Source organism: Helicoverpa armigera, chromosome 15, assembly GCF_030705265.1.
Source record: "Helicoverpa armigera isolate CAAS_96S chromosome 15, ASM3070526v1, whole genome shotgun sequence".
NCBI classification, from domain to species: Eukaryota; Metazoa; Arthropoda; class Insecta; order Lepidoptera; family Noctuidae; genus Helicoverpa; species Helicoverpa armigera.
In genome coordinates this window covers 3,042,216-3,059,477 of record NC_087134.1, presented here as the reverse complement: position 1 = coordinate 3,059,477, position 17,262 = coordinate 3,042,216, and the positions used below count along the sequence as shown (strand labels likewise).

The 17,262-nt window shown below is 40.3% G+C and overlaps 5 protein-coding genes across 6 annotated transcripts; 3 read left to right on the top strand and 2 right to left on the bottom strand.

Moving 5' to 3' along the window:
- Window positions 1-2,280: 2,280 nt before the first annotated feature.
- Window positions 2,281-3,224, bottom strand: LOC110371313 (uncharacterized). The gene is made up of 2 exons (XM_049845278.2): window positions 3,074-3,224; window positions 2,281-2,961 (listed from the first exon to the last, which is right to left on the bottom strand). The coding sequence occupies exon 2, from the start codon at window positions 2,949-2,951 to the stop codon at window positions 2,367-2,369; it is 585 nt and encodes a 194-aa protein (XP_049701235.2). The 5' UTR covers window positions 2,952-2,961; window positions 3,074-3,224; the 3' UTR covers window positions 2,281-2,366.
- Window positions 3,225-6,046: 2,822 nt separating this feature from the next.
- LOC110371317 (uncharacterized) lies at window positions 6,047-6,957 on the top strand. Its single transcript, XM_021327496.3, has 2 exons — window positions 6,047-6,200; window positions 6,472-6,957. Exon 2 carries the CDS (start codon window positions 6,477-6,479, stop codon window positions 6,888-6,890), a length of 414 nt encoding a protein of 137 aa, XP_021183171.2. The 5' UTR covers window positions 6,047-6,200; window positions 6,472-6,476; the 3' UTR covers window positions 6,891-6,957.
- Window positions 6,958-8,536: 1,579 nt separating this feature from the next.
- On the top strand, window positions 8,537-9,605 carry LOC110371311 (calphotin-like). Its single transcript, XM_021327487.3, has 2 exons — window positions 8,537-8,686; window positions 8,798-9,605. The coding sequence occupies exon 2, from the start codon at window positions 8,800-8,802 to the stop codon at window positions 9,475-9,477; it is 678 nt and encodes a 225-aa protein (XP_021183162.3). The 5' UTR covers window positions 8,537-8,686; window positions 8,798-8,799; the 3' UTR covers window positions 9,478-9,605.
- Window positions 9,606-11,462: 1,857 nt separating this feature from the next.
- Window positions 11,463-13,523, bottom strand: LOC110371314 (uncharacterized). Of its 2 annotated transcripts, none has more exons than XM_021327492.3 (2): window positions 13,413-13,523; window positions 11,463-12,199 (listed from the first exon to the last, which is right to left on the bottom strand). In XM_021327492.3, the coding sequence occupies exon 2, from the start codon at window positions 12,195-12,197 to the stop codon at window positions 11,598-11,600; it is 600 nt and encodes a 199-aa protein (XP_021183167.3). In that variant the 5' UTR covers window positions 12,198-12,199; window positions 13,413-13,523; the 3' UTR covers window positions 11,463-11,597. The 2 variants fall into 2 exon arrangements, with proteins under 2 accessions (XP_021183167.3, XP_021183166.3); XM_021327491.3 differs by lacking the exon at window positions 13,413-13,523 and adding an exon at window positions 12,335-12,488.
- Window positions 13,524-14,193: 670 nt separating this feature from the next.
- On the top strand, window positions 14,194-15,339 carry LOC110371310 (calphotin). Its single transcript, XM_021327486.3, has 2 exons — window positions 14,194-14,327; window positions 14,499-15,339. The coding sequence occupies exon 2, from the start codon at window positions 14,501-14,503 to the stop codon at window positions 15,188-15,190; it is 690 nt and encodes a 229-aa protein (XP_021183161.3). The 5' UTR covers window positions 14,194-14,327; window positions 14,499-14,500; the 3' UTR covers window positions 15,191-15,339.
- Window positions 15,340-17,262: the final 1,923 nt, after the last annotated feature.

The window sequence follows — 17,262 nt, the reverse complement described above, 5'->3', positions numbered from 1 at the left end:
TGTAGCTGTACAACACAAACAAGGTGTACCTGCTAGGACTACAGTATTATTATTTACTTCAAAAATATAAAAAAAAGCTAATAGAAAATCATACTAAAATGTATAAAGTGTCAATAGCCATCAACACGACCTGGTACCGCCAGCAGCACCCGTTCACGAGTATAACGCGAGGATCAGCCATCGCCCCCTTCGCACATTTTTGAGGGAAGGGGACAACCCGACCCCCAACGCTACCGCTGGCCATACCGTCTAAGGGAGCATGACGTGCTTGCTGCTATTCAACAAAAGTAGAACATGTAAGAAGTGCTGCAGTCACTAGCAAGCAAACAAGAAACAATGCTAAGCAAAGTTTAACAAAACTTCCCAAAGTAAATAAAAATAAACTCAATTATAATTCAGAATTAATGTCCAAAGTAATGTCAATCAATGTAAACAATACTAATAAGTTAATAATTTAGTTATAGTGATAACAAGAATGAGCTGCCTCGCGGTCAACTTAGCGACCAACTATTTCTATCATTTAAATAATCATTAATGCTATAATAAGCCTTCTTCGAAAGAATTGACTTTACTTGTAATTTAAATGCATTAAACGGTAATTGTAGTAAAGTTAAAGGTAGTTTATTATAAAAGCGAATACCGAGCCCCAAAAATGATCCATGAACCTTATGAAGTCTGTGAGTGGGTACACACAGTTTGTGCTTGTTTCTAGTGTTAATACTGTGAACATCGCTTTTTTTGGTGTACAAATGAATATTTTGCCTAATGTAGAGTATATTGGCAAAGATAAATTGTGATGCCACAGTAAGAATGCCTATTTCTTTAAAGAGCTCTCTTAGCGAATGTCTACTACCTAACCGGTATATCGCACGAACAGCTCGTTTTTGTAATACGAATATGTTTTGAATATCAGCAGCTTTGCCCCACAGAAGAATACCGTAGGACATAACGCTGTGAAAGTAGCTAAAATAGACTACTCGAGCTGTGTCTACGTCAGTGAATTGTCTTACTTTTCTGACGGCGTACGCAGCTGAGCTAAGCCTTCCCGCGAGGCTAGCTATATGCGAGCCCCACTGAAGTCTGCTATCGACTGATATACCAAGAAATACTGTGAATTTGACAGTTTCTAGAACCTCGTTACTTAATATAATATTCGGGCCTAGGTTTTTCACGTTCGGTAGAGTAAATTTAAGGCATTTTGTTTTCTTCGCATTTAAGACCAAGTTATTAGTACTAAACCAGTGTGTAACCAACGAAAGTGCACTGTTTACGTCGTTAAATTGATCCCTATTTCTGTCGACTTTAAAAATAAGTGAAGTGTCATCTGCAAACAGTACAACGTCACAGATATTCTTCAGATGGTATGGTAGATCATTAATATATACCAGGAATAAGAACGGACCTAATATTGAGCCCTGTGGCACACCTAATTGGACTGATAAACCTGATGATTTGACGCCATTGACATCTACGCATTGCACTCTGTTATTTAAATAGGATTCTATTACGCTAAGAGCTTCATTTTGGACTCCGTAATAACGTAATTTACGTAGAAGCGTATCGTGGTGCACACAATCGAATGCTTTGGAGAGATCACAGAATACTCCAATGGCATTCTGAGAGTTTTCCCACGCATTAAAAATGTGTTTTAAAAGAGCTACACCAGCATCTGTTGTCGAACGACCTTTTGTAAAGCCATATTGTTCACTATGAAGGAGGCTATTAACATTGAAATATCTTTGTAACTGCTTGAGTACTAATTTTTCGAATATTTTACTAAAAGCGGGTAAGATGGATATGGGTCTAAAATTATTTACATCCTTCTTATCGCCTGATTTAAATAAAGGAATGACTTTACTTAGTTTCATTAGGTCGGGAAAAACTCCGGTTTCAATACATTTATTAAATGTGATAGCAAGATAGGGGGCAACAATGTCGATAATATTCTTTAATAGTTTAATGGAAATGCCCCAATAGTCACCACTGTTTTTTAAGTTCAGCGAATTAAAAACGTTAATAACATCAATTGGCGTTATTTGCTCAAAACTAAAAATAGCGTCACACTTCGGGACACTATTATGCAGGAGATTCACTATGACCTTTGCTATGCATGTCAATAAACTTGTCATTCAACGAAAGTTAGTATCAGGCTGACTCTGTTCACACAGGCTCTGTGCTCTGTTGACCGGCTGACTTGTGCTCGCTTCGTCTCGAACCTTTGTTATCGGTATCATCAAGAACCTTTAAGTGAGTACAAGATATAGGTAAATAAAAATACAATTTATTATTATAATTGACTTATTTTACTTATCAAGAGTGGAAATAAGTTGCATCAGATGTTATTCGAAAAGTTGTACATTTATTATTTAGTTGAGTTCCTCGGGGAGGACGACAGCGGGGGCGGGCAACACGGGGGTGCCGATGACGACGGGCTCCACGGGCACGGGGGCAGCCTCGACGACCTGGACGGGCTCAACGGGCACGGCCTCAGGGGCGACAACGCCGATAGGGTGCACGGGCATGGGGATGACGGGTGCGGGCTCAATAATGACGGGCTCAGGGATGATGGGAATAGCTTCAGCAGCGGCCTGGTTGATGTTCAAGATAATCTGGACTAGAGGAGCACTGGCTTCAGCAACGGGTCCGGGAGCGACGACCACGGGAGAAGGCGCGGGAGCTTCAATCAATGCGGGTCCGATAGCGACGGGCTCATACTGAGGCTTGTCAATGATAGCGGGTCCGACGGAGATGGGCTCGTACTGGGGTCCGTCGACGATAGCAGGGCCAACCTGGACGGGTTCACCGACGATAGCGGGGCCGACAGCAATGGGTTCAGGTTTCAGTTCAGAGAGAGCCTCGTGGAGTTGTGCGAGGATAGCGGAGATGCTGGGCCTGGTGGGCTGGGCCGAGGCCACGGCGGCGATCAGGAGGAGGGTTGCGAAGTATTTCATCTTGATAGTCCTGGAAACACAGAGAAATTATCAAATGAGATATTTAATGTTCAATGTTCTCATGATGAATTGACAAAAACGAAATTAATTCGAGTTGTAAATTGTTGTATCAGGCTACTTACGTTGTTGTCGGTATGCAATCAACAATGTCACTCCTTACTTTCGTTCTCTTTTTATATGGTATATTATCTACAAATTTTCATTACAATAAATCATCCTGATCTATTTATCAGGTTCCTTCAAGTTGCATTTAGGCATTGCAATCAATCAAATACAAAAATTATGACAGTTACAATTACCTGGATAGAAAAGCTAAAAGATATGTCGGAATTATCTCGATTCATAGTTACGTTACGTTTATCTACTGTCAGTTTTTATCTTTCCCGTGGTTTCGTCAATACCCTAAACCAGGGTATTCCCATGTGTCATTCTTAGTATCAAACTGTGTTACTCACGGTATAGATCTGTTTTCATACTATATGCCTATTACCTAATACTGTTGAAAAGTAGACAAACGTTGCACTTTGGATGGATCGTTGCCGCTAATTGGAGTTAGCCTAAGAGTGGACGACAGCAATATGTTGGTAATATGATGATGATGGTAAATTACACACATTGATCACACACTGAGTTGAAGAGTTCAGATAGGAAGTAACTCCATAGAAAACACTACTACTCAGCTGCATCCGGTTAGAGTGAAAAGGCTAGCCAGATGATGATGATGATGATGACGACATCTTGATAATTTATTACCCAAGTAACTTCGACTTATAAAACCTCAAGACATAAGAACACACATAAGAAGTCTTGAAGAGTGGGCGTTTTTGGGGCTGTCTCTGACGTTCGAAAATGATGTTTTTTAGCGTAGGTACTTTGACTTGATTTGAAAAAATGCAAACGTTACATTTATCTAAGTACAGAAGATTTCATTGAAACTAGAATCTCTAAAACATAACTAGAGTCATATATTTTAAATGCCGTCGCCATTGCGTAATCTACATTATCTCAGGATGGGAGTATTAGTGAAAGCACAGATAGTTTGTTATCTACAGATTAATTTTAACATTAAGCCATTCCACCTTCATTCATTAACAACTAATCTTTAATACTCGAATGTCTAGATAATGAGTATTTAATGTATTATTAGAAAGATGTTTCAGCTTATAATTAAAAATAGACGGATTCGTATACCTAGTTTAATCACAGGCTTTATTATAGCGGATAGCATAAATGTGCTGTTGCAAAGAGGCTCACATGCAAGAATATATTTTTATATTGACCAGCAAGGTGTCAAAGGTCAGATAGGTAGTTCGCTTCTTGTAAAGCACTGGTACTCAGCTGAATCCGGTTAGACTGGAAGCCGACCACAACATAGTTGGGAAAAAGGCTTGGAGGATGATAAGGTGTCAAAGTTTAAGTTAAAGGTTTTATTTCATATAGCCCTGTAAGAAACGTCAAGCTTATTGTCCGGTTATAAGGGAGTTCTTTTGGAGAAGGACCGGCAAGAAACTCCATGGTGTTTTAGCCAATGTTTTAGCATTATGTATGAAAATTTTATATGTTCAGGTTTCCTCATTATATTATCATTAAGTTGTTAGTCAGTGGTTCTATAAACTTAACTTCTTGACTTGAAAGACAAGTTTGAGTAAGTAGCTGCCAGTTGCAATAATTGCCTAACGTAGTAAAATTGAAATTTTACTCAAAACAGTTCAAAATGAATCATGCTTTTTGAAAAGTAAGGTAAGTCATCATAACAGAAAGGCGATAAAAAATCCGGTAAGTACTTAGGTACGTGAAACAGAAATATGCTGTCATAAAAAGTAATGAAGTATGATTTATCTTTCAAATACATTTTTATCCACCTGTCTATGGCCTGAAAGAACATATTGAAAACAAAAGAATAGACGCCATTTTACCCATGATAAAAACATTAAAAATATTATGAAACTGAAAACTGCTTTTCACTATCATTATGACTACAAATTATCACAAAATTTTTGATATCAATTTGATAAAACAAGCAGTTAATTTATTGCCTTATTACTTGACGGCCCGATAAACGTGGTTAAGTCGGCAGGTATTATAAAAGCTAATAAAACAATAAATAAATCGTGATTAAACGTATTGTCTACTGTGACGTCACGGTTGCCAAAATTATTATCGCTTCCTTTGTATTTTTTCAATGTTGATTGATTGTAATTTCGACAGCTGTTTTGTTAAGCTGTGAAGTAATTTTAGCGATCACATGAAAGCAAGTCTAACGAATGAGACTTTTTCAAATCTGTACTCATCAAACCATAAGTTACTTAATCTCAAAAGTCTGCACAAACAGACTACAATCCTGGTCACCGCCGTCCTCAAACCCTCAAATATTTTGAATTTCATCACATCCTCCAACATCCTCCGAGCCTTTTCCCAATCACGTTGGGGTCGGCTTCCAGTCTAACCGGATTCAGCTGAGTACCAGTGCTTTACAAGAAGCGACTGCCTATCTGACCTCCTCAACCCAGTAACCCGGACAACCCGATACCCCTTGGTTAGACTGGTGTCAGACTTTCTGGCTTCTGACTACCCGTAACGACTGCCAAGGATGTTCACTGACAGCCGGGACCTACAGTTTAACGTGCCATCCGAAACACAGTCAATGGTGTCTAAGATATACTTAGAAAGTACATACAAACTTAGAAAAGTTGCATTGGTACTTGCCTGACCTGGGATCGACCCCGCGCCCTCATACTTGAGGTTGGTTCTTTACCCACTAGGCCACCACGACTTAAATATTTTGAATTTCATCATTTTGAAATAAAAATTGAGAATTCAGAATTTCCAGTAAAATGGATGACATGTTGTGTATGACGTGGTGACTCTTCAAAGGGTTGATGAAAATAATGGATTATTTTCTTCCTTCCTTAACTCTATTTATACCTACTCAAATATAGACCAATAAAAACTCGTAAATATTAAGCGAAAATAATACAAAAATATAATAAACTTTAAAGTTGCACGCTAAAGAAGCTTGTTAAAAGAGAGATATGACCGATGACCGAATGGCGATTATCTATGAAAGTACACATCATCATTTACGTATATGGTTTATTGTTTTAGAACCATCCATTGCTATTTACAATGCATTTATTGCAATATTTATCAGCTTCCTGTGTTCCCCTCGATATGAAATGGGTATATAAAGTTATAAATTAGGTTGTTATAGTGTATTTGTCTTTCGGTCTAGAAATACAAACATCCAAGGTACGTGGAGTGAAAAATATAGAAAGTGTGTATTTGTGTCATCACTTTTATAAGTGCTTTACAATGGAAGACAGATATTTCGTACCAGAAGAAAGTTCAAACGAAACGTTTGATCACTTCCGTGACATTGAAATCAATTTTGAAAGTGCTGTTAACACCAACATACCTTCATGTGTTTATGATTAGGAAACAATATACATTCTTGACGGAATCATACTTACGTCATTACATAAGGAATTTTAAAATAAATAACTTAATATTTTCCCAACAGAAAACATGAGATTCCTAATCCTCGCTGCTCTCGTGGCTGTTGCTGTCGCCGAGTCCAACAGTGGCCTGGTGATACCTGTACCTGGTGGGCCTGTCCCGGCTCCCGACCCTGAAGAGGCCTTCCACCCCATCGCTATCGGCCCCGCCATCATCGACAACTTCGAACCAATAGCCGTCGGCCCAGCCGTCATAGACACACCTGCCCCCTCAAACCCCAACCCACTAGTCCAAATAATCCTGAACATCAACGCAGCAAGCGCCCCTGCTGCCCCTGTGGAACCTGTAGTCATTAAGCCTCCTCCCGTCCGCCCCGACCCTGTGCAGGTCGTAGAAACAGCACCTGTGCCTGTAGAGCCTGTGCTCATTGAAACACCTATTATCCCGTCCCCAGTTGTGGTTTTACCTGACGAACTCAACTGAACTGCATTGAATTATGGTTTTACGTCTAACAACATGTAAATAGAGAATAAAGGATTGGTTTCTTGAAGCATTTTATCTTTTACTGAATAATCATGAATTCTATCCTTTTAAGAATTCGTACTGCTTACTATATTATGATACCGAACAATGCTGTACATGAATCAGCTCTTAGAGTGCTGCAAACTAAGCAGTCAGTCGACAGTTGACCCGAAAGTTCGCAAACATTTACTTTTAGAGCAAATCTTGATTTCAATAAAAAATAAAACTGAAAGTTTTCATCCGGTATTAGACCGGCTACATTCATCTTCATACTAATTTATGAACACAAACAAACTATCAGCCAACTAAAAGTTTACAGTGTGTGAGAGCTTTTATACCCAAAATTATACTTACATATGTATATTCAAGTTGGTATGGTTATTTCTTGAACATGCAAATGAAGACTTTTGGAACAATAACAACTACGAATAAATAATGCCAAATCCCAATTTCTTATCAAGCAAAGTTCATAGGTACTCTTGAAAGCGGGATTTCTGAAGTCAAACACATTATTTATTATTTTGTTTGTCGCTCTAATCTAAAAAGGAATGAATTTACAAACTTCTAATCTTAATATTGAGTCGTAAATTGCGAACGGTATGCCGATAATTCGCCATTTTTTATATTCACCTTGATACGTCATTATACGTCACATAGGTATTGTAAAACGGGTCTTTTTCATGTATCATGTACCTATCGAGTGTACCTCTTGATGCCTTTTTTAAGTAAATGCGTTATTTATACCTATGAAGCAGCGAATATTACTAAGATACCAAAAAACGGTGTAAATAAAGAAAAACATAATACACAGTTTAGAAATAGCTAGTCTGACACCAATCTAACCAAGGGGTATTGGGTTGCCCGGGTAACTGGGTTGAGAGAGTCAGAAAGAGCAGTCGCTCCTTGTAAAGCACTGGTACTCAGCTACATCCGGTTAGCCTGGAAGCTGACCCCAACATACCTAGTTGGGAAAAAGGCTCGGAGGATGAGGATGATGATGGTTTAGAAATACCGCTTTTTACAATGCACATAAAAATCAAGTCCAATAGAAATACAGCTATAATACGATGTTCCATCATGAAGTTCGGATTCAATTTCATGCCTCCCAGCTTCATCATCAGATCAGTTCGACAGTACCATATTATTGTTTGTCGTCAGAACTACATACAGTTGCCAATTTTCATGACGCTAGGATTTAAAATTGTAAATTATTATTCCATTACATAGTCAGTTACCAACATGAAAATCGACGAATTGAATTTGAATTTGGAAACTCGAAAAAACATTTATATCGACCATATTAATCCAACTGGGAGCATAGGTACAAAAGCAGATAGAATAAACTATTTGAATCCCTAATAAAATAAACTTTAACAAACCTATAAACTATTGAACTAACTGATGCAGGTCGTCTCCAACAGGTATCTGTGGAGATCGAAGGGGGAGGCCTATGTTTACAGCAGTGGACGTCCTATGGCTGAGATGATGATGAAACTATTGAACTAACATGACTTTCAAATTAAAATTTGTTTTCAGTACATGATTTCGTCATCTATGAGAAAATATCAGTCATAGATAATAATGATGGTGCAACATGAATCTAAATACTTCCTCGTAATTAGTATCAATACGTGTCACTATCTTTTAAGATTAAAAATCTGAAAAGCTTGCGAATTTCCCTTGATAACGCTTTCATATAAAATAACGTGCATCCTAATCAGAGAGCATACTTTGTTTTTGCAAGTAAATAATCACAAGTAAGTTGTCAATTAATTAATTAAAATTAAATAGCAATAGGACCGAAAAGTATGTACTTAATTTTTACAATAATAGTGTGAACTTTTTCAAAACTGTGTTTTTCTTCTCAGAAATGAAATTCCTGCTGTCTGTCGCTGCCGTCATCGCCGTGGCCGTCGCTGTGCCCACACAGCGCGGCCTCGTGGCCCCCGGACCCGCCGGCCCCGTGCCCGCGCCTGAGTTCGTGCCCATCGCTGTTGGCCCCGCCATCATCGACTCCTTCGAGCCCATCGCCATCGGACCCGCCGTCGTCGACTCCTTCGAGCCCATCGCCATTGGACCCGCCCTCGTCGAAGCTGAATTCGAGCCCATCGCTGTTGGACCCGCAATCGTCGACTTCCCCCTTCCCGACGGTGGTGTTGTTGCTGAGCCCGTCCTCGCTCCCTCTCCCCTGCCCGTCATTCCCTCTCCTGTTGCCATCATCCCTGGCCCCGCCGTCGCTGAGGCTGCCTCTGCCACTCCCCTGGTGCAGATCATCCTGAACATCAACCAGGCTGCTGCTGAGTCTCACCCCGTCTCCGTTGGACCCGCCATCGTCCCTGAGCCCGTCCAGGTTGTCGAGGTCGCTCCTGAACCCGTACAGGTTGTTGAGCCCGCACCCATCCCCCCTATTGCCGTGAACCCCATCGGTGTTGTCGCCCCCGAGCCCGTCCAGGTCGTCGAGGCTGCCCCCGTCCCCGCTGAGCCCGTCGTCATCGGCACCCCCGTGCTCCCCGAGGCCGCCGTCGTCCTTCCCGAGGCCCTCAACTAAACTTAAATTTATAAGTACCTTACTATTGTAATTGAGAAGAATTGCATGGTAACCTTCAATGGACTTTCTACTAACAACATGAAACGCTTGTTCGTCCAGTGAGAAATAAAGCACGATCCGAATCATCAGTTCTAGTTTTTGTTCATCCCTTATCAAGAATATGTCGGAGACTGTCAATAGTACGGACACTAAACGTCACGCAAGCGCGCCCTCTGGTGGCGTTTCCGGTGAAACAACATTTTGGCGCGCTTGGCAGAGTAGTGGTGGTCGGCGTGGCGTCCGCGGAGCTCAGTCTTGGTCGAGTCGTCGTGCTGCGCACATCTCGATACTGCCTTTCGTTACGTGTAGTGTACCTAGTGTTATTGCCTAGTGTTGTAGTACTGTTGTAGATCCATATTGTAAAGTGTGTAAAGTGTCTTTTGAAATTAAAGTGTAAAGGTTCTTCTAACCTAACAGACAGACATGTGTTGCTGGGGAGTTTGTTCCGCCACTTCTTCTCCCCAAGCCAAAACACATAGGAAGTGGCGAAGGGCGGGCGTTTTGGGGGCTGTCTTTTGTTCTGACTAATTTGAATAAACGTTTGACTTTTGAGTTCGTTTGAGTTTTGAGTTTCTTTGAGTTATCTCTTTGCTTGATTACCCTAACTGATGTCGGACGATAGTGCCATCCTTGATGTTCGCCTCCGACAAATATATATGTAGTACCTAGAACCCATAGAAATGTCATCATTAGTAGGTAGTATGTATACATACTATTTACACACTGCCATTCTTTTAACGGCAATAGGGCTCATGGATCAGTATGAATACATATCAATCAACTATTAGCTGTATAAGACCGACTGAAAACATAGATTTTTGTTCAACTCCGGGTTAACTGTCGGTCAGTTGTCAGTTTAGTCTGCAGCTTGTGGGTGTCTCATAAAGCTCTAAATAGTAGGTCTTCCTCTAGCTTTACTAATCAAACCTAAAGAATATTTATTTGGTCGACTTTGTTGACTACAAGAATAAAATATTTTACACAGAAGTAAATACCAGAGCACAAGCTTTCCCTGCTAAAATTTAAAAATATGTATAAACATGATTTTGTAGGCATTGTTCCACGGCTTAAGAAGTGGGATCAGCTCTTAATCTAAGATCAGTTCGGATCAGATCAGATTGATAGGTACCAGGAAAGAAACTTAACACATATTGCATACATGTCCCCAAGTAAAGGGTAACCAAACAATACGGACTAATAAGATTGAGTATGCATATAACTACCCTATGGACGATTGCGGAATACTTTATTATCTCTTCTATGATACCTCAAGAACTTCAAGCGGCTCGTGAAAAGTTGAGAAGCAGCTGAATTAATAAGTACCTATTCTAACGCGCTCGATAATCAAGAGCTATTCAAAAATAATACGTCATGATGGTACTAAAATTATAATGATTCATAGCTACATTAGTTACCAGCAATTTCGATCTGAATACCGTGAGAGAAGCGAATGAATACGAGCTGCCTGAGATGTAAAAGGTAGTTTGCATTTTTGAGAGGCCTACGATGGGACGTGCATGGAGATAGACTAGGCCTGATACAATTTTGACGAATAGTGATGACGTATTTAACTTATATGACCTTTTTCCTTTACTGACTTTGGGCTATATAAGTACACATATGTATAGATTTATACTATATTGGTTTCAATTGCTTCATAGCAGAGTCACATGCAAGGTTATGTTTTAAAACCGACTCGTTGATTATTCTACTTTCAGTAGGTACTTTCATAGAATCTGTAGGTACCTCTAACCTGCTGAATTAGTACTTTTCCATGTTTCATTTTCAGTAGCCCCTTTAACTATTAGAAGATTCTTCTCATCAAGTGAAGACGATCACGCTCAAGGCGAACTGGCGATTACATTTGTTTAAAAGCCTAAGCTTTCGTACATTATAAAGATAGGGATTGATGTGTCATGATTAGAATAGTAAGTAAAATACATATGTAACATTATCAGATCTTTTAATGTATCAATATATTGGACATGCAAGCGTTTCAAGGTGTTGGTAGAAAGTCCAAGTTTAAACAATTGAAGATGTTAGATTGTCATGCGCAGTGGCTTTGTCAGGTTGGTAGACGCTTAGTTGAGTTCCTCGGGGAGGACGACGGCGGCCTCGGGCAGCACGGGGGTGCCGATGACGACGGGCTCCACGGGCACGGGGGCAGCCTCGACGACCTGGACGGGCTCAGCGGGAACGGGGGCGACCTCCACAACCTGCACGGGCTCAGGAGCAGATTCCACAACCTGGACGGGTGTAGGAATGATGGGCTCGGGGATGACGGCGGGGCCGACGGCGATGGGGCTAAGGTCAGAGGCCTGGTTGATGTTCAGGATGATCTGAACGAGGGGAGCACCAGCAGACACATCAGCGACGGCGGAACCATCGACGATGGACACTGGGGAGGGGACGATAGCGGGTTCCTCAGCAACAACACCACCGTCGGGAAGGGGGAAGTCGACGATTGCGGGTCCAACAGCGATGGGCTCAAATTCAGTTTCGACGAGGGCGGGTCCGATGGCAATGGGCTCGAAGGAGTCGATGATGGCGGGGCCAACGGCGATGGGCTCGTACTCAGGCGCGGGCACGGGGCCAGCAGGTGCAGGGGCCACGAGGCCGCGCTGTGTGGGCACAGCGACGGCCACGGCGATGACGGCAGCAACAGTCAGCAAGAATTTCATTTCTGGAGATGGAAAAAAAATACTGAAAATTGGCACTGTAACTATAGAAGAAGGATAGTTATCCTTACTTTATTCTCGAACAAATAGCACATAGAAATAGAAAGTAAGCAATGGATCAAAGTATTGTGTTTACTTACTTATTATGCTGCTTGTTTATAGCTGCAAGATACAAAGTATCTATAGAGTTCTGACTAAAATTTCGGCGTTTTATACAAAAGTGTTATCTTCAGGCAATATAATATGACGATAAAGAAGGGAGTGTTACCGGCTCATTGCAAGGGTTAGATACGTAGAGGTTATAATGATAAATTTTAAAGAGGAAGGCATGGCTGTAAAATCTATGGCGAGATGAATGGACGGCTGGATGAAGGGTACCAGTACCTATAGCCTGTAGGCTTGCATGATGAACAGGATTTGTTATAGATGTTATACATTCTGTTGAAATCTAAAATACATTTTCAAATCGATTGTGTAGTTTTGGAGCCTATAAAGTACAAAGAAACAACTATATACAAAATCAACAAAGTCATAGACGACAGAAAGCCATTTAGACATCCTTGCCTATAATCAAAATATTACCTTAGATTGAAAAGCAATACCTACAGTTAGCAAATCATTTAAAAACTTAACATCAATCATGACATTTTAAAATGCTTGAGTAGTTCATATTAGATGGCTTTCGATCTAAGCCATAAAATGGCTGACTTTTCACGTGTCATACTATCGTTCATTCGCAATGAGCAACGTGCAAAATACGCGATATCTACCGCCAATCTATCTATGTAATAAATAATGTCCGAATTAACAGTACTTTTCCGGCAATAGCTTTGTCTATAATTTATGGTCTGAAACTCAAACTACGCACTGTTTAAAATGATGACAACGAAACTTGTGAAATTAACTGCGCCATATAAAAAATGAAACTACAGCTGCTATTATGTAAATTGTACCACCCTTCAACCTTTAAGGCAATTTTAACACTCTATTCCAATACTACATATATGACTATATTACGAATCTACACATTACACATTTGTCTTTACCATTCCATGCCATTTTTGTTGCGCACTTATGACTTAATTTTCCCTAACAAATCTCTCTATATTATCTCTTTGCTGTTAGAAAACCCAACTCTGAGTTAAGCTCGCCCTTGTGCATTATTATGTAATGAAACATGAACATATTTGTGTGCAATAAAAACATTAATAATACTACCTTGAACTATCCTGATGATGAAACCAAGAAAAGGTAGGTAGAACCTAGCCTACTCCTCCCAGAGCCTTTTTCTACGACAAACGTCCATGGGCTGGTCTTTCTTCCCTCACATAACTAATAACATTGATACATGTAGTAAAGTTTATTGAAGATTATGAAGATAATTAAACAATTAAAAGATAGCGTTCATTTAATTTATGGCTGCTTAATTAAAGCACTTAAACACATAAGTACCTACTTGATTGTTTACGAACAAGTAATTCGATTGCCCTTTTATTTATTTATTTAAAACTTGATTCTCAGGCATCAATGGCCCATAGATAAATATGTATCTTAAAAACTTACATAAACATGTTTTTGGTACTTGGTTATGGTTATGTTTAGGGCACTTGCTTGTAAAAACCTTATGAAAACCAAAGTTTCCCCCTATTGAATCTCCCAATCGATTTGAGGCTTGATGAAGAGTTTCCAAATCTGGTCTAGGGTCGCCTTTGCTTGTACAAAGTATAACAAATGGCAATATACACATACATAGGTGCAGGTGTATAACCAAGTCCCACACTCTGGACTGCTTTGTGAAAATTTTCTTAAAACCCACAAAGCGATTTCGGTGCGAATAGAGATTCAAATCCAAGACCCCCAGACTAATAACCCAGTCGCACTTTTCGACCGACGGAAACCCGACGAAGACTCCTAATTTCCAACTACTGGTAGATGTAGATGTGGTACCTAGGAGAGCACGTTTTGCTGTCGGTAAAAAGCTAATCACGTACACACAATCTAACATAAGACTAATCCGTTAAAACCTTTGAAGTTTGGCAATCAGTTATCATTAGCATTAGATAAAAATTCGTATAAAACGCCGTGTAATTAATCGAAAATCATAGTTTGTGTTCACAAAACAACAAATAACAAGTGAGTAAAATAAAATAGTTTTAATAGAAATAGTAAAAATATTCATAAAAGTGTTAGAATTGTAGAATCTGTGAGAGTACGGAAGAAAACCATTTGCCATCAAACAAACAATTTTGGATCGACTTCGTCTATCATATCATATCACATATTTTATCGTCTTATTTATTGCAGAAATGAAATTCTTGCTGACTGTTGCTGCCGTCATCGCCGTGGCCGTCGCTGTGCCCACACAGCGTGGCCTCGTGGCCCCCGGACCCGCCGGCCCCGTGCCCGCGCCTGAGTTCGTGCCCATCGCTGTTGGCCCCGCCATCATCGACTCCTTCGAGCCCATCGCCGTAGGACCCGCTGTCGTCGATTCCTTCGAGCCCATCGCCGTCGGACCTGCCCTAGTCGACAACTTCGAGCCCATCGCCATTGGACCTGCCCTCGTTGACGCCATCGAAGGCATCTCTGTCGGCCCCGCTCTCGTCCCAGCTGAAGAATCCGTCATCGCCCCCTCCCCCGTGTCCGTCGTCGATGGAGCCGCCGTCGCCGAGGTTGCTTCCAGCGCTCCCCTCGTCCAAATCATCCTGAACATCAACCAGGCTGCCTCTGAGGCTAGCCCCAGCCCCATCGCCGTCGGACCCGCCGTCATCCCCGAGGAAATCCAGCCTACACCCGTCCAAGTTGTGGACTCCGCCCCTGAACCCGTGCAGGTTGTTGAGCCCGCACCCATCGCCCCTATTGCCGTGAACCCCATCGGTGTTGTCGCCCCCGAGCCTGTCCAGGTCATCGAGGCTGCCCCCGTCCCCGCTGAGCCCGTCGTCATCGGCACCCCCGTGCTGCCCGAGGCCGCCATCGTCCTCCCTGAGGCCCTCAACTAAACAATTAAACAGCAAAATATATCTACACAAATATGTAATTAAGAATGCCATTTCAAATCTATAGTTACTGATATTTTCAACAACTATGCTGTAAATCCATGTATTTTTACCAAAAAACTGAAGAAATAAATCAGATCTGAGTGAATTAATCTATGTTGTTTAACTGTACCTAATACCAACTAATTTTAAATTCTGTGAAACATACTTTAGCAAAAATAAATACAGGATTATAAAGAAAAACAAAGCCATTTTCGGAATGAGAGATTGTATTGCATAATCTGAAGCTGTTTAAAATAGTATCTGAAACTAATGATGAAGTAATTGCAAAGTACCAATCTCTTGATGCCTCTTGCCTCAAGCCCTGCTGTCCACAGAACAAAGAAAATAGGTCACGCATCTAATAGGTATAATAGGTCGTAATCTAATTTGCCTACTTTAATAAACGATTTTATAGTCTGTATGTTGAAAATCATGGTGTAGGAGAGAGAGCCTACAATGAGGTACATGTTATATTATATGGATGACAATTCACATTCATAAAATTCAGATAGGTAATAGGTACTTGGAAGTACATACATTATGGGAGTATGAAAGAGCAGTTCATAAGTGAGTATAATACATACATACTTATGTATAGAGGTATTGCATAAGGAAGTACAGAAGTAGTACATAAGTATAGGTGGTACATACATAAGGGATTATAAAGGGGGAGTACATAAAAAGACAAAACAAGTCACGAGTAAATTAGAGTTACTGGGACGCTCAGTGCCCAGGTAGATCCGCCACTATCTGTAAATCTAACCACGGATAAATCAAGCCTTACGAAACAAGATAAAAAATGGTTCATAACATCTAAAGACTACTGTACCTGCACCATGACTTAAAGCAATGGTATTTGTCAATATCCGATGTCAAATACGTAAATTATTTTTATGGTCATAATTAGTTCCATAAGCGACCGCTAGAGGAGCTGAAAAATTTGCACACTGTAATTTGTACACTGACCTCTGCGGAAGAATTGGATTTCCGTTTCCTCGCACGCTAGGAGAGACACCGGGGTGGTTTTAGCCGGTAAGATTCAGGCACCCCCATAAGCCTTTCCCCAGGCGGAGGCCGTCCATGGCGATTTTACCACTGTAAAAATGGTACACTGATCTCTACAGACTGGATCCTTATTCTGGCTATTACACTACTTACAAAATTTCATGAAATATTTTTCATGTTTGATGTTCAAGGAAAATTATTGTACCTACTTCCGAAGTTTTTTTTTTATATATTTTGTCCAGTTTGAGGTACACTTTTGAGTTATTTATTAATTACAAATACCCAAATAAATTAATTTAGAGAAACTGTGAGGAGTCTTTCTAACAATACCTAAAACTAAACTCCTTACGAAATAGTATTGCTAAAAATCATTTCGGCATGTTGTCGTAAGTTTTCTGTTAGGTGCCGACTGTTATGTTAAAAGTTGGAGTTTCATGGAGTTTCTTGCCCGTTCTTCTCCATAGGAAGCTACTTTTGGAATGGGCAACTAGAATCAACTTTATTTATATTTTTTGACGTTCATAAGTGCTTGTGAAAGCCTAAATGAAATAAATGATTTGACTTTTTTTTTTGACTTTTTTGAGTTATAATGACCTTTTTTATTTAATATGATACCGGAATTGTCAGGAACTATCAGGTTAATGACATAAATGTAATTGTCAATAGAATTAACAAGTTCATTATCATCCATTCCTTTCATTCCATTTACGCGGTAAAATCTCCATAGGTACATTAGTATCTATATCTTATATTTTGTGTCAGAGATCCTTACACGCTGAGTTGACAGAAAAGCTGATAACTTATAAACGGCTTAGTTTAGCCAATTATGATGAAAGGTGCCACAGATAAATAAACACTAATAGCGAACAATCAAAAACCGTTCCTTTGGCATTTGGGGGTCATTGCATCATTATAAAGACTGTTCTAAACTTCTAACTTCTCATAACCGCAGCGGCAGGAGAAGCTCCGCTGCTCCACTACTCCCAAATGGATTGTCTATGGAGCTTTTTACACTCATCATGCTCCTG

Coding starts and splice junctions, on each gene's coding strand:
- LOC110371313 (XM_049845278.2), bottom strand. CDS start 2,951: ATGAAATACTTCGCAACCCTCCTCCTGATCGCCGCCGTGGCCTCGGCC.
- LOC110371317 (XM_021327496.3), top strand. CDS start 6,477: ATGAGATTCCTAATCCTCGCTGCTCTCGTGGCTGTTGCTGTCGCCGAG.
- LOC110371311 (XM_021327487.3), top strand. CDS start 8,800: ATGAAATTCCTGCTGTCTGTCGCTGCCGTCATCGCCGTGGCCGTCGCT.
- LOC110371314 (XM_021327492.3), bottom strand. CDS start 12,197: ATGAAATTCTTGCTGACTGTTGCTGCCGTCATCGCCGTGGCCGTCGCT.
- LOC110371310 (XM_021327486.3), top strand. CDS start 14,501: ATGAAATTCTTGCTGACTGTTGCTGCCGTCATCGCCGTGGCCGTCGCT.